At 45.1% G+C, this 24878-nt stretch overlaps 2 protein-coding genes across 3 annotated transcripts in view; both read right to left on the reverse strand.

The window, feature by feature from the left end:
* Positions 1-1789: 1789 nt before the first annotated feature.
* On the reverse strand, positions 1790-4636 carry ACKR1 (atypical chemokine receptor 1 (Duffy blood group)). The gene is made up of 2 exons (XM_039840019.1): positions 3257-4636; positions 1790-2813 (listed from the first exon to the last, which is right to left on the reverse strand). The coding sequence occupies exons 1-2, from the start codon at positions 3275-3277 to the stop codon at positions 1836-1838; spliced, it is 999 nt and encodes a 332-aa protein (XP_039695953.1). The 5' UTR covers positions 3278-4636; the 3' UTR covers positions 1790-1835.
* Positions 4637-4945: 309 nt separating this feature from the next.
* Positions 4946-24878, reverse strand: part of CADM3 (cell adhesion molecule 3) — a 29207-nt gene continuing 9274 nt past the window's right edge. The window contains exons 2-10 of one of the 2 annotated variants that reach the window (XM_039840017.1): positions 16732-16833; positions 14527-14667; positions 13877-14029; positions 13035-13172; positions 12513-12683; positions 10129-10219; positions 9525-9694; positions 8132-8257; positions 6924-7213 (exon numbers count right to left, since the gene is read on the reverse strand). In XM_039840017.1, the coding sequence (XP_039695951.1) occupies positions 7095-7213; positions 8132-8257; positions 9525-9694; positions 10129-10219; positions 12513-12683; positions 13035-13172; positions 13877-14029; positions 14527-14667; positions 16732-16833 (1211 nt within the window). In that variant the 3' untranslated portion in view covers positions 6924-7094. Of the gene's footprint in view, positions 7214-8131; positions 8258-9524; positions 9695-10128; positions 10220-12512; positions 12684-13034; positions 13173-13876; positions 14030-14526; positions 14668-16731; positions 16834-24878 lie in introns of both variants that reach the window. The other variant, XM_039840018.1, reaches the window with a different exon arrangement.

Consider the following 24878-nt stretch of genomic DNA (forward strand, 5'->3'; position numbering starts at 1 on the left):
TAGGTTTGTAAATTGTCTTTTTTCTTCATTTTCTCTCCCTTCCCTTCTCTTTTAGAATGTCTTCCGAGTCTCAGTCCCTAAATCCCTCCTTTCAATTTAGAATGCACCAATCAGCAGCTAACCTGGTAGTTGCTAAGAAACAGAAGGTGGGGGCTTTGGAGGGTTTGTCAATACACTCACCCAGAAAAATTCCCCAGCTATTTGCACCGCCTGTCTAGGATGCTGTAGCTCATCTCTGCTCCTCTCCTGCACTCTGCTATTTATCTCCAAGCCCAAAGAGTCAAGCAGAATTGGTGTAGGATAGAAATCAAGTATAGCGCATCTTTGAAAAATGCAAAGACCACATTTAGATTCAGATGTAAGGTATTCTCTCAAGTTTTCTCAGCTTTTAATTGGATTGGAGGAGGAACTCATTTTTTTGTGTGTGGCATTTTGGGTAGGGGCTTATTAATTGTTCTTCCAATCATCACCGAAACGTGGTCATATTGGGGTTGAGAAAAAGCCTCAGGATCAAGATTAGCAGCCTAAGAATCAGGAGGACATTTAAAGAAGACAAGTCCAGGACATGGGTACAATGTGGAAGATGGAAAGACAGATATGTGTCAGGAAGAAAGGCTTATTCTAATAACTGGGGTTCATAAGGGAAATCTGGGGGATTCTAAAGAGAAATGAATTAGTTTAGGCTCCTTCTTCTTAATTTCTTATACTTCACAACTTCTTTATTTTTAGTTCCATGTACACAGCCTACACAGAAAAGACTAGGGACAGAGATTAGAGTAAAGAAAACTGATGGGTAGAGAGTGCATCATAAATCCCAATTCCATATCCTGAGAACAAATATGGAAAGCAGAATGAAGTGAAGACAAGGTCTGCGAGAGGTCAGAGCACACACACAGATGTGAGCAATTCAGACACTAATAGAGAAGCAAGCACACATGTCAACATGTTATTACATTCATGTATCTAATATGGATGTGGGTTTTAACAAATTGAGATAGACAGATGTACATGCATGTACATACGCACACATACACACACACGCACACACGGGGATTAAGGTCATGCTGAAGAATCAACCTTAGAGAGATGGCTCCTAGGAAATGGTTTCCAGAATTATCTTAATATGTTTCCTGGACTAAGTAAGTTCCTCCAAGACACTTCTTTCCATCTTCTTTTACCACCATCCTATCTTTAAACAAAGTCAACAGGTATAAGGGAGACAGAAGGAACAGAGGAAGGTAGGACAGGCCAGACAGGGAGGAAGAGCCATGATTTGAGCTCATTTTCACTTCCTTTTCATTGCTTTCTCCAGTTTCTATTCTTTCATTTGCTCTCTGTAGCAGCTTCTCTTCTTTCTTTACCTACTAAGCCATCTCTTCTAGTTTTTTTTAAGTTTAGCTATTACCCTCATATCCTGGTCCACCTCCACCTCCCTTGGAAGAGATGGCAGTAACTCTGCACTTCACTTGTATGCTCTGAGGATGTTTGTACATCATTCACTTTCTCAGGACAGCTAGAGAAACAAATGCGGGCAGGACAGTCTGGCATGAAATTTCTCTCTCTCTCTCTCTCAATCTCTCTCTGTCTCTGTCTCTTGTCTTCTTCTTCTGTCTCTCTCTCTGTCTCTCTCTCCTTGTCTCTTCTCTTCTTCTTCTCTCTCTCTCTCTCTCTCTCTCTCTCTCCCTCCCCTTTCTCCCTCCTTCTCTCCTCACCCTTTCCCTCTCACCCTCCCTCCATTTTCCTTCCTCTCCTCTACATGCCCAGATAAAATAAGAAACCACCAGCTTCATAAAAGCAGTGTAGACTTTATTTCAGGTTGACAGGTGGGAAGAGAACTAGGATTTTCCTCCAAGGTTGTCCAGATGAGAGGACTGTCTTGCTGGGAGAGGCAAGGAGGACAAGGAAGTGCGAGTGGCCTGGTGGCAGAACAGGGCCAGGAGAAGGGGTGTAGCCACACAGTGCAATATTGCCAAGGCTTCTGCCAGGTCCAGCAACAGGTCTAGGGTCTGTTGGACCAGACATGATGACAATATCAAGAAGCTGGATCTCACTAGGGAGTCCAAACCCCGAAGTACTCCATGAGGCCACCAGAAAATGAACCAGATCCACAGAATATCCACCCATGGACATGGCCCCCTGCCCAATACCTTCTTCAACCCTTTGGCTCCCAATAAACCCAGTGGCAACAGGATAAAGATGGCAAAACAGGCGGCAGTGTGCATAAACTGCAAAATCACACGTCTGGATGTCAGGGTGCAGAGTCCACTGGAAATTTCACTAGCCAGGGTGACTGGTAGCCCCAATAGGGCTGCCACTACCCAAAGTCCCACAGTCACTCCCAGGGTGAGGCCTGGGACCTGGCCTGCACCCAGTTTGGGGCCCAGGCAGGCATGACAGCCTATTAGCAAAGCCTGGGCAAAGGCTGAACCATACCAGACCAAGCGGGCCAGGTGGCACAAGTGGGTCTGGTGGGTACCTCTCAGCCCTGGTGCCAGAATGGGCACAACAATGCTGAAGAGGGTACTGCCCACAGCCAACTGCACCAGGATCGGCCGGCCGGGACAGAGCTGCCAGTGAAAGAGAGGTCTGAGAAGAGCAAAGAGGACAGCTCCACTAGCCAGGACACCCAGGACACTGATGAAGATGTAGAAGGGCAGTGATGACTCATCCAGCAGATTACAGGAGTGGCAGGGGGCAGCTGCTTCGAATCCAGTGTAGTCATCATCATATTCATCAGACTTATTCCACTCATCCCAAAACTCATCTTCAAAGGAAAAGTTACTCAAGTTCCCAGCAGCGGAGGAAGAGTCCACCTAGAGGACATCCCCAGAGGGGACAATCAGAGCATCTAGTTACCTCCACTGAGGGAAAAGGGGAGGGAAGAACAAAGGGAAAACTGAGGCTGGAGAACAAGGGGGCTGGAGGAGTTAGATGCAGTGGGGATAGTGGACAAAACAGGGAGACTCTGGTGCCAGAGGAAGAGCAGAGTCATGGGACAGCAAGGGAAGGGCGATGAGTAGGGCTGGAGAGCAGGGGAAGGTTGGAGAGAGTTACCTGGGAGGGACCTGGATGGAACTGACTGAAAGGCAAATAAGGACAATAATGGGGAACATAGGAGACTGGGGTAAGAAGGGAAAAGGAAAAAGAAGGACAGGATAAGAGGTGAAGAGGAAAGGAAAAAGATGTAAAGACAAGAAGGGGAAACAGAGGGGAGAAGGGGCAGAGGTGGGGGCTGTGGGTTCCGCCCCACACTCACCCGGTACAGACAGTTCCCCATAACACTGCTAGGCTCAGGGCAGGCAAAGGGCTGGGACAGTTCTGTTACTGGCTGTGGTTCCAAGATAAGTGCCAGGGACTAATGAAGACCATCAGTTCTGGGCAGGGCCATGGTGAGGTTGAGGGGCAGGGCACACATTCAGGAAGTCTTCACCCCACGCCCACTGCCTGCTTAAGCCTCAGGCACACATGGGACACTGGCCTAAGGCTTCCTGTTTTGAAGTTGGATTCCATTAGTGGGGACCAACACTTGGAAAGGAAGAAGGTGAGGAACAGAGAGTGCTTATTTTCCAGAATTAGAAAGGAAGCTGAGAAGCCTGGGGGCTTTCCAGCAAGATTGTTAAGCACAAGGAAGGAAGAGGGGGCCAGGGGTGAAATGTGAGACAGAGCTAAGAGATGTGCTGGGAAGTTGGAGGGAAAGGCAGCTGATGACTCTCACTGCTCCTCCATCTCTTTGAAGTCGATCCAAGGAACAATACTTCGAAAGCCCTATTTTTGTAGGAGTGGGTATCAGTGGTGCTTATGGCTGGATCCATGAGATGCTGACAACCTGAGAGGTGTGTGCAGGTGGAGGGGCTTTGTGTATCAGTGTGGGTGTAAGAATGAGTTTATCCACGTGTGTGGCTGTGTATCATGTGAACACATCTGAGGCAAGTGTTTGAGTATGAGTCTGAGGGTTTCAGTGTGAGAGGAAGGAGGGCTGGGGCAGCTGTTAAGACTACAAAATGAAGCTACCTTCAGGGAGTGACTAAGCATTTACCTCATCAACTATGGGCATAGTGAATGTATCTTTCATACCCAACAAAACATATGGTCTGACAAGTTAGAGCAGGCTCTTGGGGACCATGGGACAGCATATTTTCAAATGGGCCTGTTGCCTCTGGGGTAATCTCTATTCATATTTCTGCTGGGGACAAAAAGGCTGTGTAATTGCTGCATTGGCCTGGCATCTCAATATTGTGTAAAGTTTCCTACGTGGGGAGAGCTTCAATTTCTCTGCAGCTCCTCCTCCAGCTGCTTTCCCATGATCTCTGCTGTTTTGCCCCCTTTTCTCCCCCACATATTTCCTCAGAGAGACTTAGTCAACATTGAAAAGGGTGAGTCATGGAGTGTCCAAGTCAGAATGGTGAGATAGAAAGGGCTGCTTAGGTGATACTGTTTCATTTGTCCAAGAGGGCATGTGATGTTTTAACTCCAGTTCTCACAAGTACCTCCTTCTCTTTCACATAGGGGTTCCTGGACGTAGAGTAGGAGAGCCAAGTTGCAAAAGAATGGAGACCTTACAAAGACTCTCCTAGGACATTTGCTTCAGTTTCAGGTTCAACTTAAGGGAGTTAAAAAGTGAGTTTGGGGGTCTGTTGAAGCTGTCCTGGAATGATGTTGGCAGTGTCTTCACCTTCATTTCCACCTTCTCCAGCACCACCTGGCAGAAGGAGGTGGGAACAGTCAGTTGCCCCAAACACTCTCTGGAAAGCAAGGGCCAAACCAAAGGAAGTGAACACATTTCTCTCCCTTGGAGAGTTATATTGTTTCCATACAGAGATGCCCTTGGGAGAGTGGCCTGATGAGGCATACACAACCCCTATAGGTACCAAGTGCAAGGGATGCCAGATATCCTTATACACACATCTCCACAGGAGCAAGAGCAGCAAGAAGGAGGCAGCAGAGCAACATGGTGATCCAGATATATTGAGGGTGCCCCTCTGAGATTAGCATAGGAGAGTTAGAAAGATTATAAAGATACAGGATCCCCTCCGGGCTCACTTCCCCACCCCACCCCCTCCCAAAGACAGACACACACAGCACAAGGGCCCCTCTCCCCCCGCCCCCAGTACAAATATGGCTTCTGTGTAATACGGACAGAGTGGTTCAGCTCAAAGAGAAAAAAGTCATTTTCCCAAAAGCAGGTGCTGGGAGGTGGGTGCCGGACAGGCCTGGGGCCCTAGGCTGCCTTGCTGCTGTGAAAGGGGGCCCTGGCTTAGAGGGGGCTGCCTGTGATGCTCAGGGCACTAATCAGCAGCTGGAAGATTCAAGATGGTATTACCTGAACTGAGAGGGGTGGGCATACCTGTTGGATGCAGCTGCCCCCATTTTGCATGCCCCTGGGTTGTGAGAGCAAGGAGGATATGCTGGAGGAGGGTGAGTGGTGCCAAGGGGCATTCTGGGTCTGAGGCATGATGGCCGCTGGACAGGGAGGGTAAGCAACCTCATCTCACGGCAACCAGCTTGGGCCACAAAGGAAGACAGAAAATCAAAAACAGGGGTGGAGAGGGAAAGGGGGCGGGAAGTTTCACTCCAAGCCCTCAACTCACTGAGTATAGACTATGGGGGAAAAAAAAATTGACAGTGGTTGTTCCAGGGGCAGGGGCAGAGAGAGGTCCAAGGGGTGCATAGCAAAGGCTGTGGTACTGACTCTGTAGCTCTGAGAAGGGAGCTTGAGGCAGGGATTTGATGCTCTGTGTTTTAGGGTGAGATAAGATGGACAACTTAGAACAACGCATCTTGGGACTGTTTTCTCCATGACAGATGCGCACTGGGGTGGCATGGAAAATTCCAGGAGGGAGCAACCTCCCAGAAGAGGTGGAAAGCTGGCTAGGAATTCTCCGCTCCCAAAGCCCTCCTTTACATGTCCTACAGCTCTCCCACCTGCCCAGGACCCGCCTCGCTCTCACACACACAGACGTGCACACACATACACATCCACGCACTCACAGAGTTCACATTATTCCCTTCGTTTGGGTAGGAAACAGCTCAATGCAGTGAAGTTCCTTTTAGTATTTTTGTGGTTATGTCTGCCTGGCTGCTAGGGAAGGAAGGAAGGACTAAGGGATGGCTTAGGAACTGGAGAGGGCAAGGCGGCACCCGGTGGGAGGAGGCGTTGCTGAGCAATGCTGAAGAGGAGTGGTTGCCAAGCAACAGTCCAGGGCTTGGGTGAGAGCGAGAAGACCCTGGACAGGGAAGCAGGGGAAGTAGATACAGTTAGGCCTGGAGCAGTGCATTCTCTATAGCTGTTGGAGCAAGGAAAGGTGGCCTCGCCTTGCTAGCCTCAAAAGTAGTTCCGTTCAAAAGGGCCTGGCTTCATTCACCATGGGGGTTAAGGGATAGATGGGTCATCTCTGCCAGCTTTCCTCTCCAAATCTACTCCTGACAGGTACCCATGTCCTCCCCGTGTGGAAACTCTGGGTCTGTGTATGACTGCAAGCCATCTATAGGTCACATCTCCTCAGGGACTCTCATTCACACTTTTCTCATTGTGGTGGAACAGGGGCATCAGAGAGGCACCTGTATCTCTGTCCATAGCTCTAGGTGTATGACTATCTGCAGAAGAAAGGCCACTTCCAGCTCCTGTTCACCAACTCCCTATTCCCAGAGAAGTCCAGGAAACCACTCTGTTGCAGAAGATAGAGGACTGGTAAGATCCCCCATCAAACTAGCCCAGCTCCTTTCCTGTCCTTACCCCTCTACTCTCATTCTCCTCCTAAAGCTCCAGTTGTTTTGCTTTCCTCACCCCAAGGTCCCTACCCCTCCAGCCCGGAGACGAATTTGATTTAGGATTGTTACAAAAATAATAATAACCCAAACGCAGAGAAGCCACAGAAAGGGCTGAGGGCAACCCTCCCTCCCCACCTCACCACCCTCCTCCCCATTCCAAACCGAGTACAAAACCGCACCCAAAGCAGACATTCTGTACAGGGGGGTGGGGGGCTGGGGAGCAAGCGGGAGGGGTGGCCCTGGGGTCACTCTGTACAAGTCCAGGTTGGTGATGGCCCCAACAGTCCCCATGGGGCCCCTTGGGGGCTCAGGAGGTGGTGGGCACCCTAGATGAAATATTCCTTCTTGTCGTCCCCGCCCGACTGTCCGCCTTCTGCGTTGATGATGGCCGTGTCCGCGTCTGGAGCATCGTCAGAGCCTTTAGCCTCATGTGTCAGGTAGGTTCCTGGGGAGAGACAGGGGCTCCTCTTTTCAGGAGCAGTTTCCAAACCTTTGAATCCCTCCTTGCCCATTTTTCCATCCACTCATCCACACCTTGCTCCTATCATTTTTCTCCTGTTTAGAGCTTTCTTCCTTACCACCTGACCTAACTTGCATTTTGCTGCCAATATCCTTCACCTGACTACACTCCCATGAATTAATGAATTCTGCCTTTAATTAGAATTGCATTAATAATACAGGCAAAAAAAAATGGCATGTGTATATGTGTACATGAATGTATATGTATGTGTGTATGTATGTGTCTATACATGTGTGTGTCTATATGTGTATATGTGTGTGTAAGTGTGCATGTAAGGTGGGGCTAGGGAAACTGCTGTGTTAGTTCTATGTGTAAATGCAATTGAGAGCTGACTAGCACTTGATCAGTTGGTGTCATCCAGCTGTTGGCTAGAAGCTATGACAGAAGCTATGTGAAGAGAAGGTAGAGAGAGATGACATGCAGATAGGAGAGGAGAGGAAAAAAATACAGGTATTATGGGGACAGGGAGTGAGGAGATAAAAGTCCAAGGAAAATGAGGCTAAACAAAAAGAAGAAAGTGTAGGAAGAAATGGGAAGAAGATGCAGAGTTTCGCTGTTCTCTGCTTACAGCAGAAAACCCTGGCAGCAGAGCAGCATAAGAGCAGCAGTTGACTGAGTGAAAAGGTTTGATTTTACTGGATGATCGCCAAGTGATGAGGCTTTACTGAAGGGCCATCGGTGTTCTATTATCACAGGGTTGGCTGCATTCTTCTTTCTCAAACATTCCAAGGGGCTGACTGAGTGCCTAAAGGTCCTTCCTACAGCCAGCTCCTACTTGCCTGCTCTTGATTGATCGCTCTACCTACACCCAAGTTCTCCTGATGCTTCCTTTGCACGTCTGACCTTTGTGCCGGATCAAGTAGTGGCCGAGGAAGATGAGCAGGATGAGCAGCAGAAAGACAATGAAAGCCACGATCCCACCAATGATGGCGTGGTAGGTGCTGGAGGACGAGGGCACCGGACTGGGGTCTGGAGGGAGAGGGGAATGCACACAATCCATATTAAAAATAAATCCTGGATAATTATTGCAGAGACTAGAGAAATAGAAATGCTCTAGAAAAACATAGGTTTCCATGGCTAAAATGATCTCTGTTATCCATGACAGATCCCTTTCTCTAGGGATAACTCCATTGAATTTCATTCCAGGCACGGGAGGGTCAATACCCCTTAGGATATTCCTGGAAGCTGCAGTAACTCATTCTATCACCAGGTGTCAGCGCTGTTCCAACAGGACCAGTTTTCCGGAAGCGGGCAAGGCTGATTAGCAAAAGGCTAACCACAAAGGAACAAGAATCTCTCACTGCCAATCATAATCAGTTGATCTGGAGAGATCTGGGAGTAGATACTGGACCTCAGTGCATTGTCCTTGCTCCTGGCATCCTGCAGTAGCTTTGTTCATTGTGCTGAGGCAGTCCCTACATGCTGAGGTCTGCCCTGGAGTTGGAATCAGACACTCTGGTCCCAAGATCTCAGGCCTCTTATCCCTGAGAAGCCTGGCTGCTATCCTCTCACTTCTTTATTGGCGTTTCACTCAAGAGAGCCTCTGATGTTCCCCTGACAATGTTTCCTCTATTCTGAGGAAAGGCTTATTCAACTTTCTGGCAGAACCCCACTGCCATTGGGATCTTCAAAAAAAATCTCCTGTTCAGTCTCCATAAAGGGATCTCTGTGCTAGCCTGTCTCTTCTCCCAAAACTAGGTTTTGTGGTCACACTTTTGGGAAGAACTTCAGAGAAGAAGCATCACCTAGTTCCTCTAGAAGATATCGCATCTGAGAAAAGATTCTATTTCTCAGCATAGTACCAACTTGTCTCCATTTTCTGCCTGGACCCAGATCTGCAGGACAGGAGACAACAGCAGCAGGTTGCATCCATACTAGTTACAGGAGAAACAACTCTGAGAACAGCCTGTCTATACCCACACTTGAAAGTCTCTGGAACCTCTAAACACAGAATTATTATTCTTGCTGCCAGGTGAGTGCAGGGGTCAGAAGATGATGTCATTTGGGTCACCACTGCTAAACAAAGGGTGATGGGAGCCTTCTATCTATTGATCTTATTGCACATTCCAGAGTGGATCTGGAGCCCGAGTCATCAGGATCTCAATGGGGCATGATATCCCTTTAGTCCACTCCCAAGCACCATCTGGGGGTGCTCTCATGAGACAGAAAGATGAGAGTGTAAGATGAACAGAGAGAGGAGAAGGAGGGTGCTGGAGAAGAACTGAGGTGGGCTCACCATTCACATTAAGAGTATAATAAGCCTTGTAGCTGCCCATGTTGCTGGTTGCTGTGCAGCCGTAGGTGCCACTGTCACTTTTGTTGAGGAATGGGAAGATCAGGGCACTCTCCTGGGTTATCTTCAGTGGTGGCACACTGCCCTCTTTCTCCCATAGGTACTGCTGGGGGCTGTTGAGGCAGAGAAATTCCAAGTGTTTAGAAGAGAGTAGGTCAGGGAGCTAAAGACAGAAAAAAAAAAGAAACTGGGAGCAGGGAAGTCAAGGACTGTTTGATGAAAGCTCAAGAAGTTATAGGGGCCGGAGACAATGAGCTGCTCAGAGGCAAGTAAAGGGTTACCTCTTGGGGTTCAATTTGGTGAAAAGGGATATTTCCTAACTTGCATCTTACTGTAACTTGGTTCCCTATGGGAATCTCAGGGAATTAGGGAGTGGTCCCTCCCCACTTCTGCTGCTTTACAGGAGAAACAGAGGACAAATGTTGTTAGACAGTGTCGGGGAAAACGAGAGGCTCAGGCAGTACAGAGGAGATAGAAAGACTCTAAGCGAATATCACAATCTGAGAGTATGGAGTTGTATCAGAGGCCGGGGAATGGATCTTCTTACACGGGATTGCCACGACCCTCACAGTGTAGCAACAGCTTCTGGCCCTCACGGGGATGTGGAGGGTCTGGCCTAATCTTCGCCGTTGGTGTGTCTGTGGAGAAGAAAATAAAACTCACATGCTATTTAGGAGATTGCCTTGATCTCAAAATCACCCAGTTACATATTATAGCTTCTACTCCTAAATACCTCAGAAGACCAGGAGGCCATGATCAAAGACCTTTCTCCCCCTACTTCTGTGAGCAAAGACTGCTATTGTTATTGAATATGTGAGGGACTGGTACTGCTACTTTGTAGAGGTAGGGTTCTGGAAGGTCAGTCCTTGGTGAGGACCCAAGGCTTGTCTTTATAGAAAGCTGAGAAGGGGTATCACTGATTCATCTGTGCCTAGCACACTGCCTAGCACATAAATGGGACTTAATACATATTTGTGACAGAACAAATACACTTGAACTTGATAATTTATTGAGTTCACAATCTCTTAATCCTCTCTGCTCTACAAGGGAGCTTAAACCAAAAGCAATGTTTGAACAAAAAATATTATTTTTAATGGTCAGTCCAAAAATGAAGTCAGAATTTTGAAACTGCAAGAGATAGGGGTCATATTTTGGCTGCAAAAGGCACTGACACAATATAGATGGACTCTGTGAAAGAATAATGGCATCTGCCACTGATGCCAAAGGGCTGCTGAGGAGGCTAGGTCCAGATGGCTGCATAGAACAATGCAACCAGATACTGGTTTAGAACAATAGACAAAGAGGTCCTGCTTCCCCTAAGGATAGAGTCAGCCTTAACAATCAGTTAATGAAGGTGTTTTAGTCAAATCAAATAGGACAAAGAGAATCAGGCCAGGTGAGAGAATGGGTGTTCTGGGGCCCCATAGCCATAGAAACCTCTAGCACAGTGCCTAGAGTACAACATTTGTTCACTGACTATTGATTACAATTGGGCCAAAAAGCTCCTTGGAGAGTAAATGCCAGATGGTCTGGTACCTAACATAGAAGTCTTTGGGGAACAGACTAAGGAGGGCCTTCCTTAGCCCTGGCCAGGGACCAGCCTTAGGGGAAGAAGCCCAAGGCCAAGAGCCATGCCATTAGAAATAATAATCAGAGAAATACCTTATAGCAAGATAGAACTCTCAAGTTCACAAAGTGCTTTCATAGATACTGTTTCATTTACTCTCAGGAAAAATCAGTGAAGTAAGCAGAAGCCACTAAGAGATTACATACTTTGGTGAAAGTAACACAGCTAGCAAGTAGAGGCACTGCAGCTAGAATCCAGGTCACCTGCTTCCAGATTGAGAGTCTGCTAAATGGAAAGTGATGCCACTCCAAACCTACCTCATGTTCAAGTTTCAGCAATGGGTTTAGCAATTGACTTAAATAGCACTGAAGTCAGGCCTGGATCTTCCACAAGAAAGAGATTTAAGGTTTTAGTTATTTTAGAAAAACACCCAGCCTTTAGCTAAGTTAGGACAAAAAATACCTTATTTCACAACTCTATCTTCTGCCTTTGTACTTTATTTTCTTTTCCCCTTCGTTCCTCCACTTAGAAAAGTTCATTTTGAAAATTTCCAAATTTCCTCAGGTGAGGAGGAAAGTTCTCTGCATGTATTCAAGGAAGACTCCATAGAGGGGTGAGGATCCTTGGAAAAGTTAGGAGCAGTGATTGTGAGAGTGGCCATTTTGGGTCAGAATCACAAGAAAAATCATAGAACTGTGAGAGATAGGGGAGTACTGTGAGGAAAAGATCTGGGAATAATGATGCTGGAGAGATTGTGTTTCCTACTACCTATGTTTTCTTGAAAACATAGTATGTTAGAAGAAGCCTTAGTGATCCCCATTTTCACCTTCTCATTTAGCAAATAAAGAATCAAGCTCAGTGGGGTAAAGCAATTTTCTTAGCATCACACAGGAGTAAGTGGTAGAGGGCAGACTAGAACTTGAGTCTTCTGGTTCCTAATTTGCTTTAGTTACCACTACAACTTACAAACTAGCTGCATAACACTGTCTTACTCCTGGGTTTGGTAAACTTACACATTGGGTCAAATCCTCCAAGCTACATATTTTCGTAAATAAACTTTTATTGGAACATGGCCATGTTTGTTTGTTTACACATTGTCTAAGGCTACTTTCTTGCAACAACAGCAGAGGTAAGTAGCTGAGACAGAGACAATATGGCCTTCAAAACATAAAATTTTTGCTATTAGGCCCTTTACAGAAAAAGTTTGCTGACCCTTGACCTAGTCCTGTCACCTCTTGTCTCATTTTGTTTTTATCTATCCAGTTATCTGTGCCTGTTGCTTCTTGTACAGTCACCTGCACTTTCCTTTTCCCCATTCCCCATCTCATACCTGATCCATCTTTACCCACAAGCCCATGACATACATAAAACTTCAATGTGTTGAGAGGTGGATCTGTCAGCTCCTTTTAGAGATTCATGGTTCACAGAGCAAACGATGTCTGCGCCATCATCTTCCCGGGTAACCTGAAACGTCACTGAGCTGCTTACAGTGAAGGTTTTACCATTGGGATCTTCCTGTATTCGGGTTGGTTCTCCTAGAGTGCAGAAACAGACACATACACACACACACATAGATACAGAATGAGCCCTAACATACAGATATTGTGTGGGCCCTACTGTGGATATACAGATGGTGAGTCTCAACTTAGACAAACTTAGAAAGTTGTGAAATGGATATGTACACACAGGGAGAATGTAGGCCCTAACACATACNNCACACACACACACACACATATACACAGAATATCTGTCGTTCCTGCTTTTTCCTTTTAAATCATGCCTTATGTGCACATACAGAGACATATAGATGTGTGTCCATCCCTTTCTCCTTTTCTCTTCCCCCCAGCACCACCTCCTCCTGTAACACCAAAGTGGGAGGAACTTACCGTGAAGCTCTTTCTCACCCTTCCGCCAGCTGAGTTGAGCTGCAGGTTTGCTCCCAGAAGACTGACAGTTTAGGGTGGTTGTCTCTTTTTCCCGTAATGATGACTTGTAGCCAGTGATTATGGGCTTCTGTGGGATTCCTACCATGCATAGGGGATGGCCAGGATATGAAGGAGAGGCTATGAGGTCACACTCAGTTCTCCCTGCTGAGATGGTCTCTCTAGGGGTCAAGATACCTGGGTCCTACTTTGGTTTATGAAGGGTAGAAGACTAGATAGCTTTCTCTTTTATCTCCTCTCTGAGGACCAGGAAGAAAGACCTGAGGGATAGGGGAAGAGGTATGGTAGGGGGGAGATATACCATACCTGGAAAATGATACGTGACCTGACACCCTACAGCAAAACTGGGTGGCCACAGAAATAGTGTGAAGTTTAGGAAAGCAAAGAAGGAAATTGAACTATAGGATGAAATATAGGATGCTTACATGAGATTGAGTAAGCAACTGGGGTACTTGACTTGGACGATATAATCATATATTGCATGCATTTCTCATGTTTCCCCCACACAATCATGGGAGGCAGGTGGAACAGATATCATCTTCCTCTGTTATAGATTAGGAAATTCAGGCTCAGAGAGAGTAAGAGATTTACCCCAGAGCAAACAGTAAGTAAAGGAGAGAGGATTAGAACTCTTTGCATTTTGTTCCATTGCAAAGGAAACAGAGGCTGAACTTTTCCAAAAGGCTTGAAGACTTGCTTGGCTCTAGGCACCTTCAGGGGCCCACCTAGGGAGATTCGTTTGCATGAAAGCATGCTGTGGTGATACTGGGGTTTGGGAGCCTCACCAAGCACAGTGACGAGGGACTTGGCGGTTCTCACAGGCATAGTGAAGATGGAGCAGGTGTACTCCCCCTCGTCTGCCAGGGCCACGTTGCTGATGCTGATGCTGAGCTCATGGGGTGTGGATCTAACCAGCTGAATTCGATTATCTCGAAGGGCTAGGGGGAAATTGGGAGAATTGGAAGCAAGGCTTTTACTGGCACCTTTCATGTTTGTCTTCAATCTCAGGTCAGCTTCTTTGGGGGGGGATGGGTCCAGTGTGATTTGGGGTAGGAGGGGGAACTGATCCTTAGTCTGAGCAGTCTTTAGGTCATTCAGTCATTTTCCTGGACCCTCGAGACCCTCAGACCTACTCAGAAAAGTAGGTTGGATTTAAAGGGCTTCCTTGTGAGATACATGAGGCAACACTGACATCAGCTGTCTCTTACTGCTCCTTGCGGGTAAAGTCACCTCATAACACTATAAGACCACATATGACCTAGCTGTAATACCGAAGTTTCTCTGAAACTTGTTGAGGGGCCATGGCTTGCTGCTTCCTCAAATAGTACACCTTCACGTTTCAGGCTCTGGAGCACAGGGCCACTTCCCCTCAGTGCTGCAGTCCCTTTCCCCAGCCCAGGGTTGCCACAAAGAGAGATAACTCATGGGACTCTACCTCTCTTCTCCCCAAAGTAGAGAGTCTGCTGGGCAGGGTTAGACCACTGCAGGGATGAGTCCTCATGGTCTTTCACTTGGCACTTGAGCACCACGGTGCCACCAGCCACCACTGTCTCATCAGATGTCCGGGGCTGACTGTCTGCAGGAGTAGAATAAGGTTAGTTTCCCAAGCCAGCCCTAGTCTCTCCATCAATTTCTGGGCCAAAGTCCACCAAAGTCCACCTCATATAATTCAGACCATCCAAGGTCCAGGTCTTTGTGTCTCTTAAGGCATCATGGGAGAAAAAATAAGAGGAAGGAGTAGAAGTGGTGGTGGTGGGCGGTACCTTATTATTCTCTTACTTTGAATACACAGAAAAACAGTCACTTGTCGAATGTTTGCTGAATAAATTGACAGGGCCACAAACACTTAGAGGTATAAAGGCGCTCCAAATCTACACATACCACTCTCTATATATCTTTTCTGATAGCATTTTACCATTCACCTTTGAAAACACACATACACATCTGTTATTCTATGTTTTGCCTTCCTGCCACCACCTGCATAAATGAGCAAGAACAGGAGAAGCAGTTGTAACTAATAGTCCCAAAACTAAAAGTGAGGGAAAGGCCAGGCCAGCCCTTAGATTGCACATTCATTTACAAAAGAGGTAGCTGATAAAACTTCAAAACAAATAATAAACAAAAAGGTATTTTAAAAACTGAAATATTTTGACATGAACTTTTCAATTCCTCCAACAATTACTTCCCTCCATTCATCAGCTGCCTTAACATATTCCTTTCAATATTAATATTAACCTACCTCCCAACACACAAACCCAAATCACCATCCTAGTGCTATTTTAAAGAGCAAAGGATTAAAATTTTCCTTTCAATGTGATGGAAATATGTCTTCTAATCCCTCTCTCCTTAGTCAAGTTAAATAGAAAAAGGACTAATAATGTATATAAATGAGCCATTTGAATCTCAAATTGCCTTCTAGTTGGGCATAACTGTGAGCCCCTCGGACAGTGCGACACTTGCTTCCTCCATCCAAAATTGCTCTGTTTTCCCCACAGCATCCATTCTGATTCCCAACATTGACTTCCTCATCTTCATGACTGCCTTTCTGTGACCCAATAGCACTGATTTTCACAGACCTAAAATAAACAATGCCTTCCAGCTCTGATTCTGAAATAGCCACAATATTTCTTCTATGGAGCTAAATTACTTAACCAGCATTATTCTTCTCTGAAAAGAAAACCAAGAAACATACTTCCTACATTCCCTAATTTAGTAATTTAGACAGTCCCCATACTTCCTATGGCACCAGCCTTACCCCTGCCTTGTTGACTTCTTTCCTTTCTTGGTCACTCCAGCTCCATCTCCAAGAAACATATAATGAGCATTCCTGTCAGAGAAGGTGCCCTGAGGAGTGTAGGTGGCACGTGCTGGAGTTGATACCAAGTACCAGTGCTTCACGGTGGCTGTCTCCAAATTGAAACACAAAGCCTGGCTGCTAGTTTCAGTGTTTAGAATCATATAAAATTAGCACTGAATTCTGAGATCTTAGGGATCATAGAATCCAATTCCCTCATTTTACAGATGTAGACAATGAGGCAATGGAAGTGAAGTGATTGCCTAAGATCATTCTATTCATCAGTGATTCTAGTTAGGACTAGAACTTTGTTCTTCTGACTCTCAATGCAGTGCTGTTTTCATTGGAATGTCCCTCAAATAATCATCTAACTTGAGAATTGAAATTATGATTTTGAGATTAGTGAGCCAGAGACTGAGTTAGCTGAATAAATCTGGGAATGATATAATCTTTAAACATCTCAATGAAAGGTTTGGGAACCCTTTCATTTACTGCTAGCTATACACCAATTTTTGACTAGTAATCCCATTGTCCCTGGTTCCTTATGAAGATTTCTACCTTGATTATGTTGTCTAGAACCTCTTTATTCTGAGTAATACACTCCTCCTAGAATCATTTTATTTTTAGAAAAAGGTGTAGGGGATACAGAGGTCTCTGTATTGGAGGGAAGAAGGATTGGGTGCTAGAGAAGTTGGTGGTGTAGAACTAGGACTACTATGTCAGATGGAAAGTTGTGTGGTAATGAGGGGAGTGAGAACACAGGGTGAAGGCCACATGAGTGGGAGATGATGTGAGGATGGTGCAGGGCACTGAGGGACACTGAGATGAGGAGGCCTGGATTCTCACCTTGACTGGCCAGCATGTCAGGGCTGCTCCAGACTGTGGAGCTGATGGCCTCGTCGAGTGGAGCCAGAGTTCCCAGCTCCAAATCCTGCTCCTGCCAGTAGCCTGGGGAGAGAATCTCCATCAAGGATGAGCCCTACATATATGCTGCTGCAGTTTTGGATCTATACTTTCATTGTTGGGGGTAGCAGAGAGGTAGGCCCCTATGAAAAGCAGGTTCACCAGGATACCCAAGAGAAGGTGGGTTTCTCACAAAGGAGAAAGATTAACTAGATTCCTGAAAAAGGAAGTGAACTCTTCCTCTGAATGGGTGAATAAAAGGAGGACGCTAAGTTTTATCAGTCAATCATATAATGTTAGAGCCAAAAAAAGATCTCAGAGGTTATGTGGTCCAGTACTCCCACTTCACAGGTGAAGACAATGAAGCCAATAGAGGTTGATCGTGACTTTGTTAAGGTCACTACAGAGAAAATGAAAGAGAACCAAAGACTCTTCATTGCTTAACCATTGCTGATTCTTCATTGCTGATTCTTTCTGCTACTAAGATAATGACAGGTTTAATAATTAGAAAATACTTTCACATTCATCCTTTTAATAAACTTGTAAAATCAGTACTCTGGTATTATTACTACTCTGCAGTGTGGAAACATAATGCAGTGACTTGCCAAGGTCATACAAATAGAAGAACAAAGACTGGCAATTAAATGCTTGATCCAAATCCAAAGCTGTATTTGTTTCAGGTAAGAGTTGCTACTATAGACAGACACCACAGTGAGGGCCAAAGCTGTCCCCCATGCTTTCCCAGACTGTTTATCTTCTGTTGAGTGCTTAAATTCTCAAATCTTCCTCCTCCACCTTCAGCTCAACCGCTCACTTTATATCACTGACTCTGCTCCTCTGCCACAACAATCCCTCTCTTCCTAGTAGGTAGCCCCTGAACCCTTCTGTGAAGTACTGTGTAGCGTCAAGGGCCTATCTTATTTCTCCAATTCAACTTGAAGAGGCGGAAGGACAAAGAAACCGTCCAAGGGACTTCTTTCAGGGTCTCCCGCCATAAGCCCAAAGTAGCCAATCACGTGCGCAAAATTTAGTGAAGTCATCAGCTGCTGAGCAGAATCCCGGTGCTGCTACCTGTCCCGCCCGGAATCCCCGCCGAACTTCATTCAATTGTTCCAGCGCACTCACTGCAAAGCCCGCGGGGGAGGGCAGGTAGGAGAGGAAAGGACAAGAAGGGGCGCTGGGACCAAGGGGTGTTGAGGTGTGCGGGGCTGGAGATGGGGTGGTGGGGGGTGAGAGTAGAAAGGGAAGGACATATGGCTTAGAGAGGAGAGCAGTACGGGAGAGACTGAGAATCGTTGGAAAAGAGGGAAGAGGGGTAAAGGGAGAGGGGGAAGAGAAGGAGTTAGTGTCCTTTCATCTGGATAGCCCAAGAAATAGCTTCAGGGATTCAGAGGCCTCCATGGAGGCGCCCCGTTCCCCGCCTCCTCCCCCCCGCCCCGGCCACCGTTCCTTCCAGACATGCTCCGGGAGATTTCAGAAATTACTCTCAATCAGGAGAAGCCCTAATTCCCAAATGAAAGGGGGAGTAAAGCAGAGAAAACAGAAAATCTGTAACAGGTAGACAAAAGTAGGCAGAAGGGGGACAAAGGTTGGTGAAGAGAGGCAACGAAAGTGAGGACAAGAGAAGGAAAGGTGACTCAGGAGAGGACAAGGGCTCTTCCATCCAGCAAAGACCCTCCTTGGGTGCCAGGCTCTCACCCTACTGCCTTTTGTGGACATCAAGAATGGAGGAAACTGGAAGTTGGTGAGTGTTTCATATTATTTTCCAGGTTATGTGTTTGTGGGTGCGCTGCTTCAGCACCCAGTAGGAAGTCAAATGGCTGTGCTCAATTGGGATGGTGGAGGGATAGGGAGAAGCCAGAGACAGTCGGCCAGCAGTATTGGTACCCAGTGCACAAAGCACTAAGTAGGGCTTTGCTCAAATGAACAGAAGACATATAGCCACCTCATATTTTAGTATGGGACTTTGAGTTTACAAAGTGGATTTTCAACCATTAATTCATTGAATGTCAAAACGACCTTGAGAGATAGGCAGCCCCATATAATCGTTTTTTAGAGATGAGGTTTAGAGAGGTTCAGGAACTTAACTAAAGGCACACAAATAGTACACCTCTCAAGGATCCTTTCTCTCTGGTGATGCTTTCAAAGCTTTTCAACAGTTCCTTTTCTTATAGCATTTCAGCTCATTGCACTGCAAATTTACTTGTTTAGTTATCAGTCTCCTCATCTAAACCTTGAGTTGCTTAAGAGCAGAAGTCTTATTCACCTCTGTATATTTAGCACTTAAACCCAGGCTCTCAGTACATTTAATTGGTTTGGTACTTCATTCAGTCACAATTGGCACTGTACTGTGTCTATTCCTATCAGGCAGAGCATGTATTCCATACAACAGCATGTATTTAGTCTTCACTCTCCTCTCCTTCTTTCATCTGTGCTTTTTTCCTGCATTCTAAGTTCTGTTCTTGTTTACATTCCTTTCATCCTTTCCCCCTCCTGCATTTTGTTGGCATTTTTTTTTTTTCTGCATAGGATAAGTGAAATGATGTAGGTCACTCAAACCAAACTAAATTGTTCAGGTGATAGGACTGATAACTAAACAAATAATCTCTAATAAATGGCATATTTGGAATATGCTTGATATATTGTCTCAGTAGGCTTACAGGGAACTCAGTCTGATTTGTAGTGTTTTAAGAAAATGCTTAAGAAGTAGCTGGGTTTTATCCCCTCTCTGGGGGTGACATTTCTCCCTCTAATTCTGAGAAGTACTTAAGTTTTCTTGCTGTTTTTATAAAATTGTACAACTGTAATAATAAATTCTGAATGGCCATTCCCTTGGAAGTGGATGAATGATTATAATTCTATCAACAAAAACATGGATAAGTAGAAGAATTTATTACCTGGGCTGTGAAAGTATAGTGCTTTCTTTGGATTTAGATCATGCCAATCAATAATGACATCAGCAAAATTCCTTCAATGGATTCAGACTGGAAAGGAAAACTTAAGAGTGCTCTGAAATGGTAGCATGGACTTTGAAGTGAAAATAGTGAAAATTCACTCAGGCAGAGTACTTGGAAGGAAATGCAGACATTGAAACTTCAGGACCATTAGTGAGTGGAGGCCCCTCAAATAGAAAAATAGATGAAGAGAGCGCTGGTTATATTGGTTGTATTGTTTCTTTGCTCAGAAACCTTCACCGACTTTCGATTGTCTGCAGTTCATATCCAGATTTGTTAGCCTGACCTTCAAGATCCTGTAAAGTCTGATACCAGTATACCTTTCATCTTTGCTTTTACATCACTCATCCCATATTTCAGACATATGACACTATTTGGAATTCTCTCTATAACTCCTTTGCTTTTTTGCATACATTCTCTTTCCTCCAATAAATTTGTTAATAATGCCTTCACCTATCTTCACAAGTCTAAGCCTTATCCATTCTTAAAGCCTACTTTTTGTGGCACCTCCTTCAAGAAGTCTTCCCTGTCTCAGGTGAAAATAAAGAGTTGGAGCACTTTCTTTGCTTTCCTTAAATTATGCATCACCCTCTACTTTGTACTGCAAGTTTGGCTTCCCTCTAAAATTATACAGGTCATGCAGATAGAGTTGATATCTGATTCATTTTTCTATCCAGTACTGGCCCTAATACAGCAATTATACATTGAAGGTGCTTAATAAATGTTTATTTTAAAAAAATGAAACAAAGATGCTGAGCATCTTCCACTCTGAGAACTAGGCTCAACATTTGCTAATGAAGAGGAAATAGCAAACAAAACAGGGTAAGAACAAATACATAGGCCAAGAAAGAGGGTCATCTATCCAGACGCTGAAGCTCTAGAAGTCTGCAAGATGGTGAGAATCGATGTTTATTGATCACCTTCTGTGTTGTCAAGATCCAAGTTAGGTACTCTATATTCATTATTCCAGAACAACCCTTTTAATAGGCATTATTATGCACATGTTAAGGATGAGTTAACTGAGACTCAGAGACTAACTGAGATTCAGAGAAGTTAAGTAACTCATCCATATGATGGATTCAGTAAGTGTTGGGATAGGACAGGCTTTAAACTTAGGCCTCTCTGACCATGAAGCCCAGCTCTTTTGCACATCTTCACTACACTGCCTCCCTTTGCAGAGCATGCATTTTGTATATGTGGCGATGGGGCAGAGATTACAGGGGAAAGATTCCTTTCTTCATTGCTGGCCAGGGTGGCTCCCTGAAACAGTATTCACAGCACTCACTTGCACTCTGACTAAAAACAAAACAAAATAGTGTACCAAGTTGGAAATCGGTGCCTGTGGTGGTGGAGGTGTGACTTGTACCCACTGAATTGGATTTCTTAATATATCTCCATCTGTACTTTTGGGGGCTATATTGTATTCCTTTAGGAGCCTTACAATGTGAAATTCTTAGTTAACCAGGCTACAGAAGTGTCCAATGAAAACTAGTGGAATCCCTTCATGTTTTCATAGCACTCTAGCACTGAGGCTAAAAACTAACATCTTCCTGTTTGCCCTCAGTTGCCTTGGGGGTTCTTAATTCTTGGTTTATTTACTCATGAGTTCCAGCATCTTTAGGACTTCCAGCATTTTAAAAGACAACGTAGCCCTTTCACCCACTAATTTCCTTTTGATTGATTGTTCATATTGAGTAGCAGAGGTGAGAATTGGAGACTTACTAATGTGCCTCTTTAAAGCATACATTGGCACCTGCAATTCAGTTTTTCACTCATCGCCCAGAACCTTACACATAGTAAGTGCTCAATAAATATTTATCGAATAAATAAATGAGTGACTCAAATGATAAAAAATGTATTATGTCCCCAATCTAGGTGATGCTAGTAGGGAAGTCTATGTGCCAGTATAACCCCTGAGTGCTTGGTTTTTATATCTTTCTCGTCTTGTCTATTTTGGGAATCTAAGGTGCATTGGCCTGAGGGCCATGAACAAGGTCACAGGTACACATTTAGGATGGTGGGACATGTGGATAGAACTCTCCCACATAGCTGCTTCTGTCCTTGCTGGTGCTTGGGTCCAGAGCCCCACTTCACAAACTCTAGAGAAAAATCAGCTCCCTGAGTAGGAGTTGATGGTGATGATGATGATGATGATGATGATGATGATGATTCAACATTTCTCTAATTCTAGAGTTAAAAATACTCTTCATCCCACCCTACTTGTTATTCCTCACGACTACCGTGACAGGTGGGTGGAGAAGTGTTATCTCCAAGGGAAAAACACATTGGGGCTGTGGCCCAGAATACTGAAGGGACACACTTTTAGAATGGTTTACCCACACCACACCCATGGCTGGGTCCCCTGGCCAGGTGATCTCGCTCTAATTCTTCCCTGACCTCAGACACATGGTGAATTCTTGTATGTATTTGGATCACACACCAGAGAGAATGGCCATGGCAAAATCAGAATTAGAACTCAGCCCCTGGAGCTTTTCCTTATGCCCAGAGCCATATTTTTCTTTAACAGCGAATGTCTGATTTTGTGTTTGGAAGTAAGTGGACCAATCCCATCTGAGTCCTAATTTAGGCATTAACGCCAAGATTTTGGAAGTCATTTACTTAGACTTGAGAGACCTTATAGCACAAAACCCTGATCAAAAAAGGATTCTACTTAATTTTCTACAGTTGTTCTTGGGCTGCCAGGAATTATGCTACTTCCTCTGAGGTTATGGTGTATTTCTTAGTCTAAGCTTTTTAGGGCCTGAGTGCCGAAATATTCCTAATTTCTTGCCCTTCATTCCTTTCTAAGTTTGTCTGTCCTCCCCTAAGTTCCAAGTTCCCTGATACTCCCATTATTACAGTGCAGTCAAACAAAAGCTGGGGCCACAGAAGTGGGAGTTACCCTGTCATCTGGGATTATCTGCCTTTTCAGGGGTTCTTTGTGCATTTCTTTTCTTTCCGTTGCTCCTCAGGAGCAAGGCTCTGTCCCCTCACAGGCAGCAGGATTTCCTAAAGGATCTTCCTAAGCTCAGATACACTGCAGCTCACATTCACTTCAGAACTTCAGAGCTCAGTCACGCTTCAGCTGCCTGCCTGCCTCCTTGAGCTAGGCCTTCTCTTCAGCTTGCTGCCCGCTCTACCCTCTTTCTGGCTGGACTACTGAGATCTTACTCTTCCTTTATTCCTCTCTCCATTGTTATTTCTGTTGCTGTCTGGTTTTTCCTTTTGAAGTCTTATTTATCTACTTTCCTTCTGGCTCCCAGCAGCCTCTTGGGCCTAAAGTCACTACTCTCAGCTTTGCTTAATTCTCTCAGGAGGCTTACAGGATATCAGTGAAAATAAGTGGTAACTAGGGGTAGGGAACAGAAGCTTCACTCTAAGAAGTTCCCAACATGCTGATTAGCCTTGTAGGTTGGTAAAGTGTGGTCAAGAGATCCAAGATTTATAGAACCTACACTGTTACATGATCCAAGAGATTTAGGTTTGGAAAGGACCAACGTGGGCTCAAACAGGTTTATTGTTGCATGTCGGTGGACACCTTTTGGTTCCATCCTAAGCAGGTTGTTGAAAATGAAAAGCTTTGTTTTCTGGGCTTGGAATGGTATGTGGCTAAGCTTTTCCAGGTTGAATGAGGTGGAGGGAAACTTTGGGGTAGATGGCTAACTTCCCTGTCGTGGTGTGAGGGTGGGATTAAAACAAAAAGTTTATCTGATGTTAACCCTCTTTTCACTGAAAAACCCAGTTATCTCAAATGTTTCCCTATATTCAAATTTAAAAATAGAATAAAACTTTAATATGTCATGAATAAATATATTTTGTATATGTTTAAAAACACTGCAATTAATTTGCCTTTTCGGTCATTTTCTACTGACCTCTAATAGCCAGAGGTGTTTATTTTTAAGATCTTTTTGATTGTACCAGAAAGGATGGAACTGATGTCCTTTCTGAACTCCTTTTACCAAAGTTCAATAATTCCTCTTCTCTTTCTGTTACATCACATTCTTCCCCAAATATTTTCCCTCTATGATTCTTAGGAGCATAGACTTTTAGAGTTGACAAGAATCTAAAGTAGCATCTAGTGCAACCCTCTCATTTTAAAGATGAAGAACTAAGATGTTTAGGAACTTAAGCAAGGTCACATAGGCAGCTTGTGGGAACTGTGGTTATAACCTGGTCTCCTGTATTCATTGCCATTTGATAGCAGTTAAGTGTACTAGCTAATTCAAGTTGCCATTTAGTCTGATTTCACTTCCAGTGACATACATCCTCCCTGCTCCTTGTCTGTCTGTGTATTGCAGTGAGAAACACCAGAACCCTAGATCTCAAGGAAAGCAACTCTACTAAATGCTGGGCAGGTTAGAGAAGTTGGAGTGAGATGAAGAGGTAGTCCTTTCAGATGCAAAGAATGGCATCTTCAAAAACTTCAGGACCTTACAGGCAGATTCTAATTCTCATAGAAAAGGAGACTAGGGGACAGAAGCCACTTCATACCCTTAGGAGTTAAAAATGATTATGAGAACAAGGCTGTGTGTGCCCACACGGGGGCATCTGCATGTTGCAGAGCTGGAGGAATGCTAACCTGATTATGAAGTGGGAGACATAGAGTAGAAGAGATAAAGCAAAAGAGTATGTCCTATTCTTGAGCTAGAGAGAGAAAAATTCTGGAGGCAGAAGTGGGCTTGCAGTAGGCTGAGGCGGGGGGGCCTGAGAGACTTAGTTAAGATTCCGAGGAGCAGAGACAGGGAAGTGGGCGGCAGAGAAGGAGGTGGGGACAGCTGTTGCTTTGATTTGCTATTGAGTCACCGTTCTTGGTGCATTAGCACTGAGAGGGAGCCCTGAGCTGGCCCCCAACAAAAACAAGTCCTTCTGTAGCCAATACTGCATTGTAGCAAGAACCAAAATTGAGAGACAAAAATGAAGGGGAACCTATCCCCAAAGAGCCCCTTCCTAGCCTTAGCTCCCTGCTTCTAAGACTGAGCTGTGTGCTCTAGACAAGCATCTAGTATTTTTTACTAAGACTGGTAGGACAAAGAGGATGGTTCAGTAAGAGCTTTTGGGAGAACAGGTTCTGTGCAGGGGTCTGACTAATCAGTTGTTTCTTAGGTAAGCCCCTAAAGCCTGCCATGAAATCGCTCT

Source organism: Pteropus medius, unplaced genomic scaffold (genome assembly GCF_902729225.1).
Source record: "Pteropus medius unplaced genomic scaffold, Ma_sr-lr_union100, whole genome shotgun sequence".
In the NCBI taxonomy this organism is placed as follows: domain Eukaryota; kingdom Metazoa; phylum Chordata; class Mammalia; order Chiroptera; family Pteropodidae; genus Pteropus; species Pteropus medius.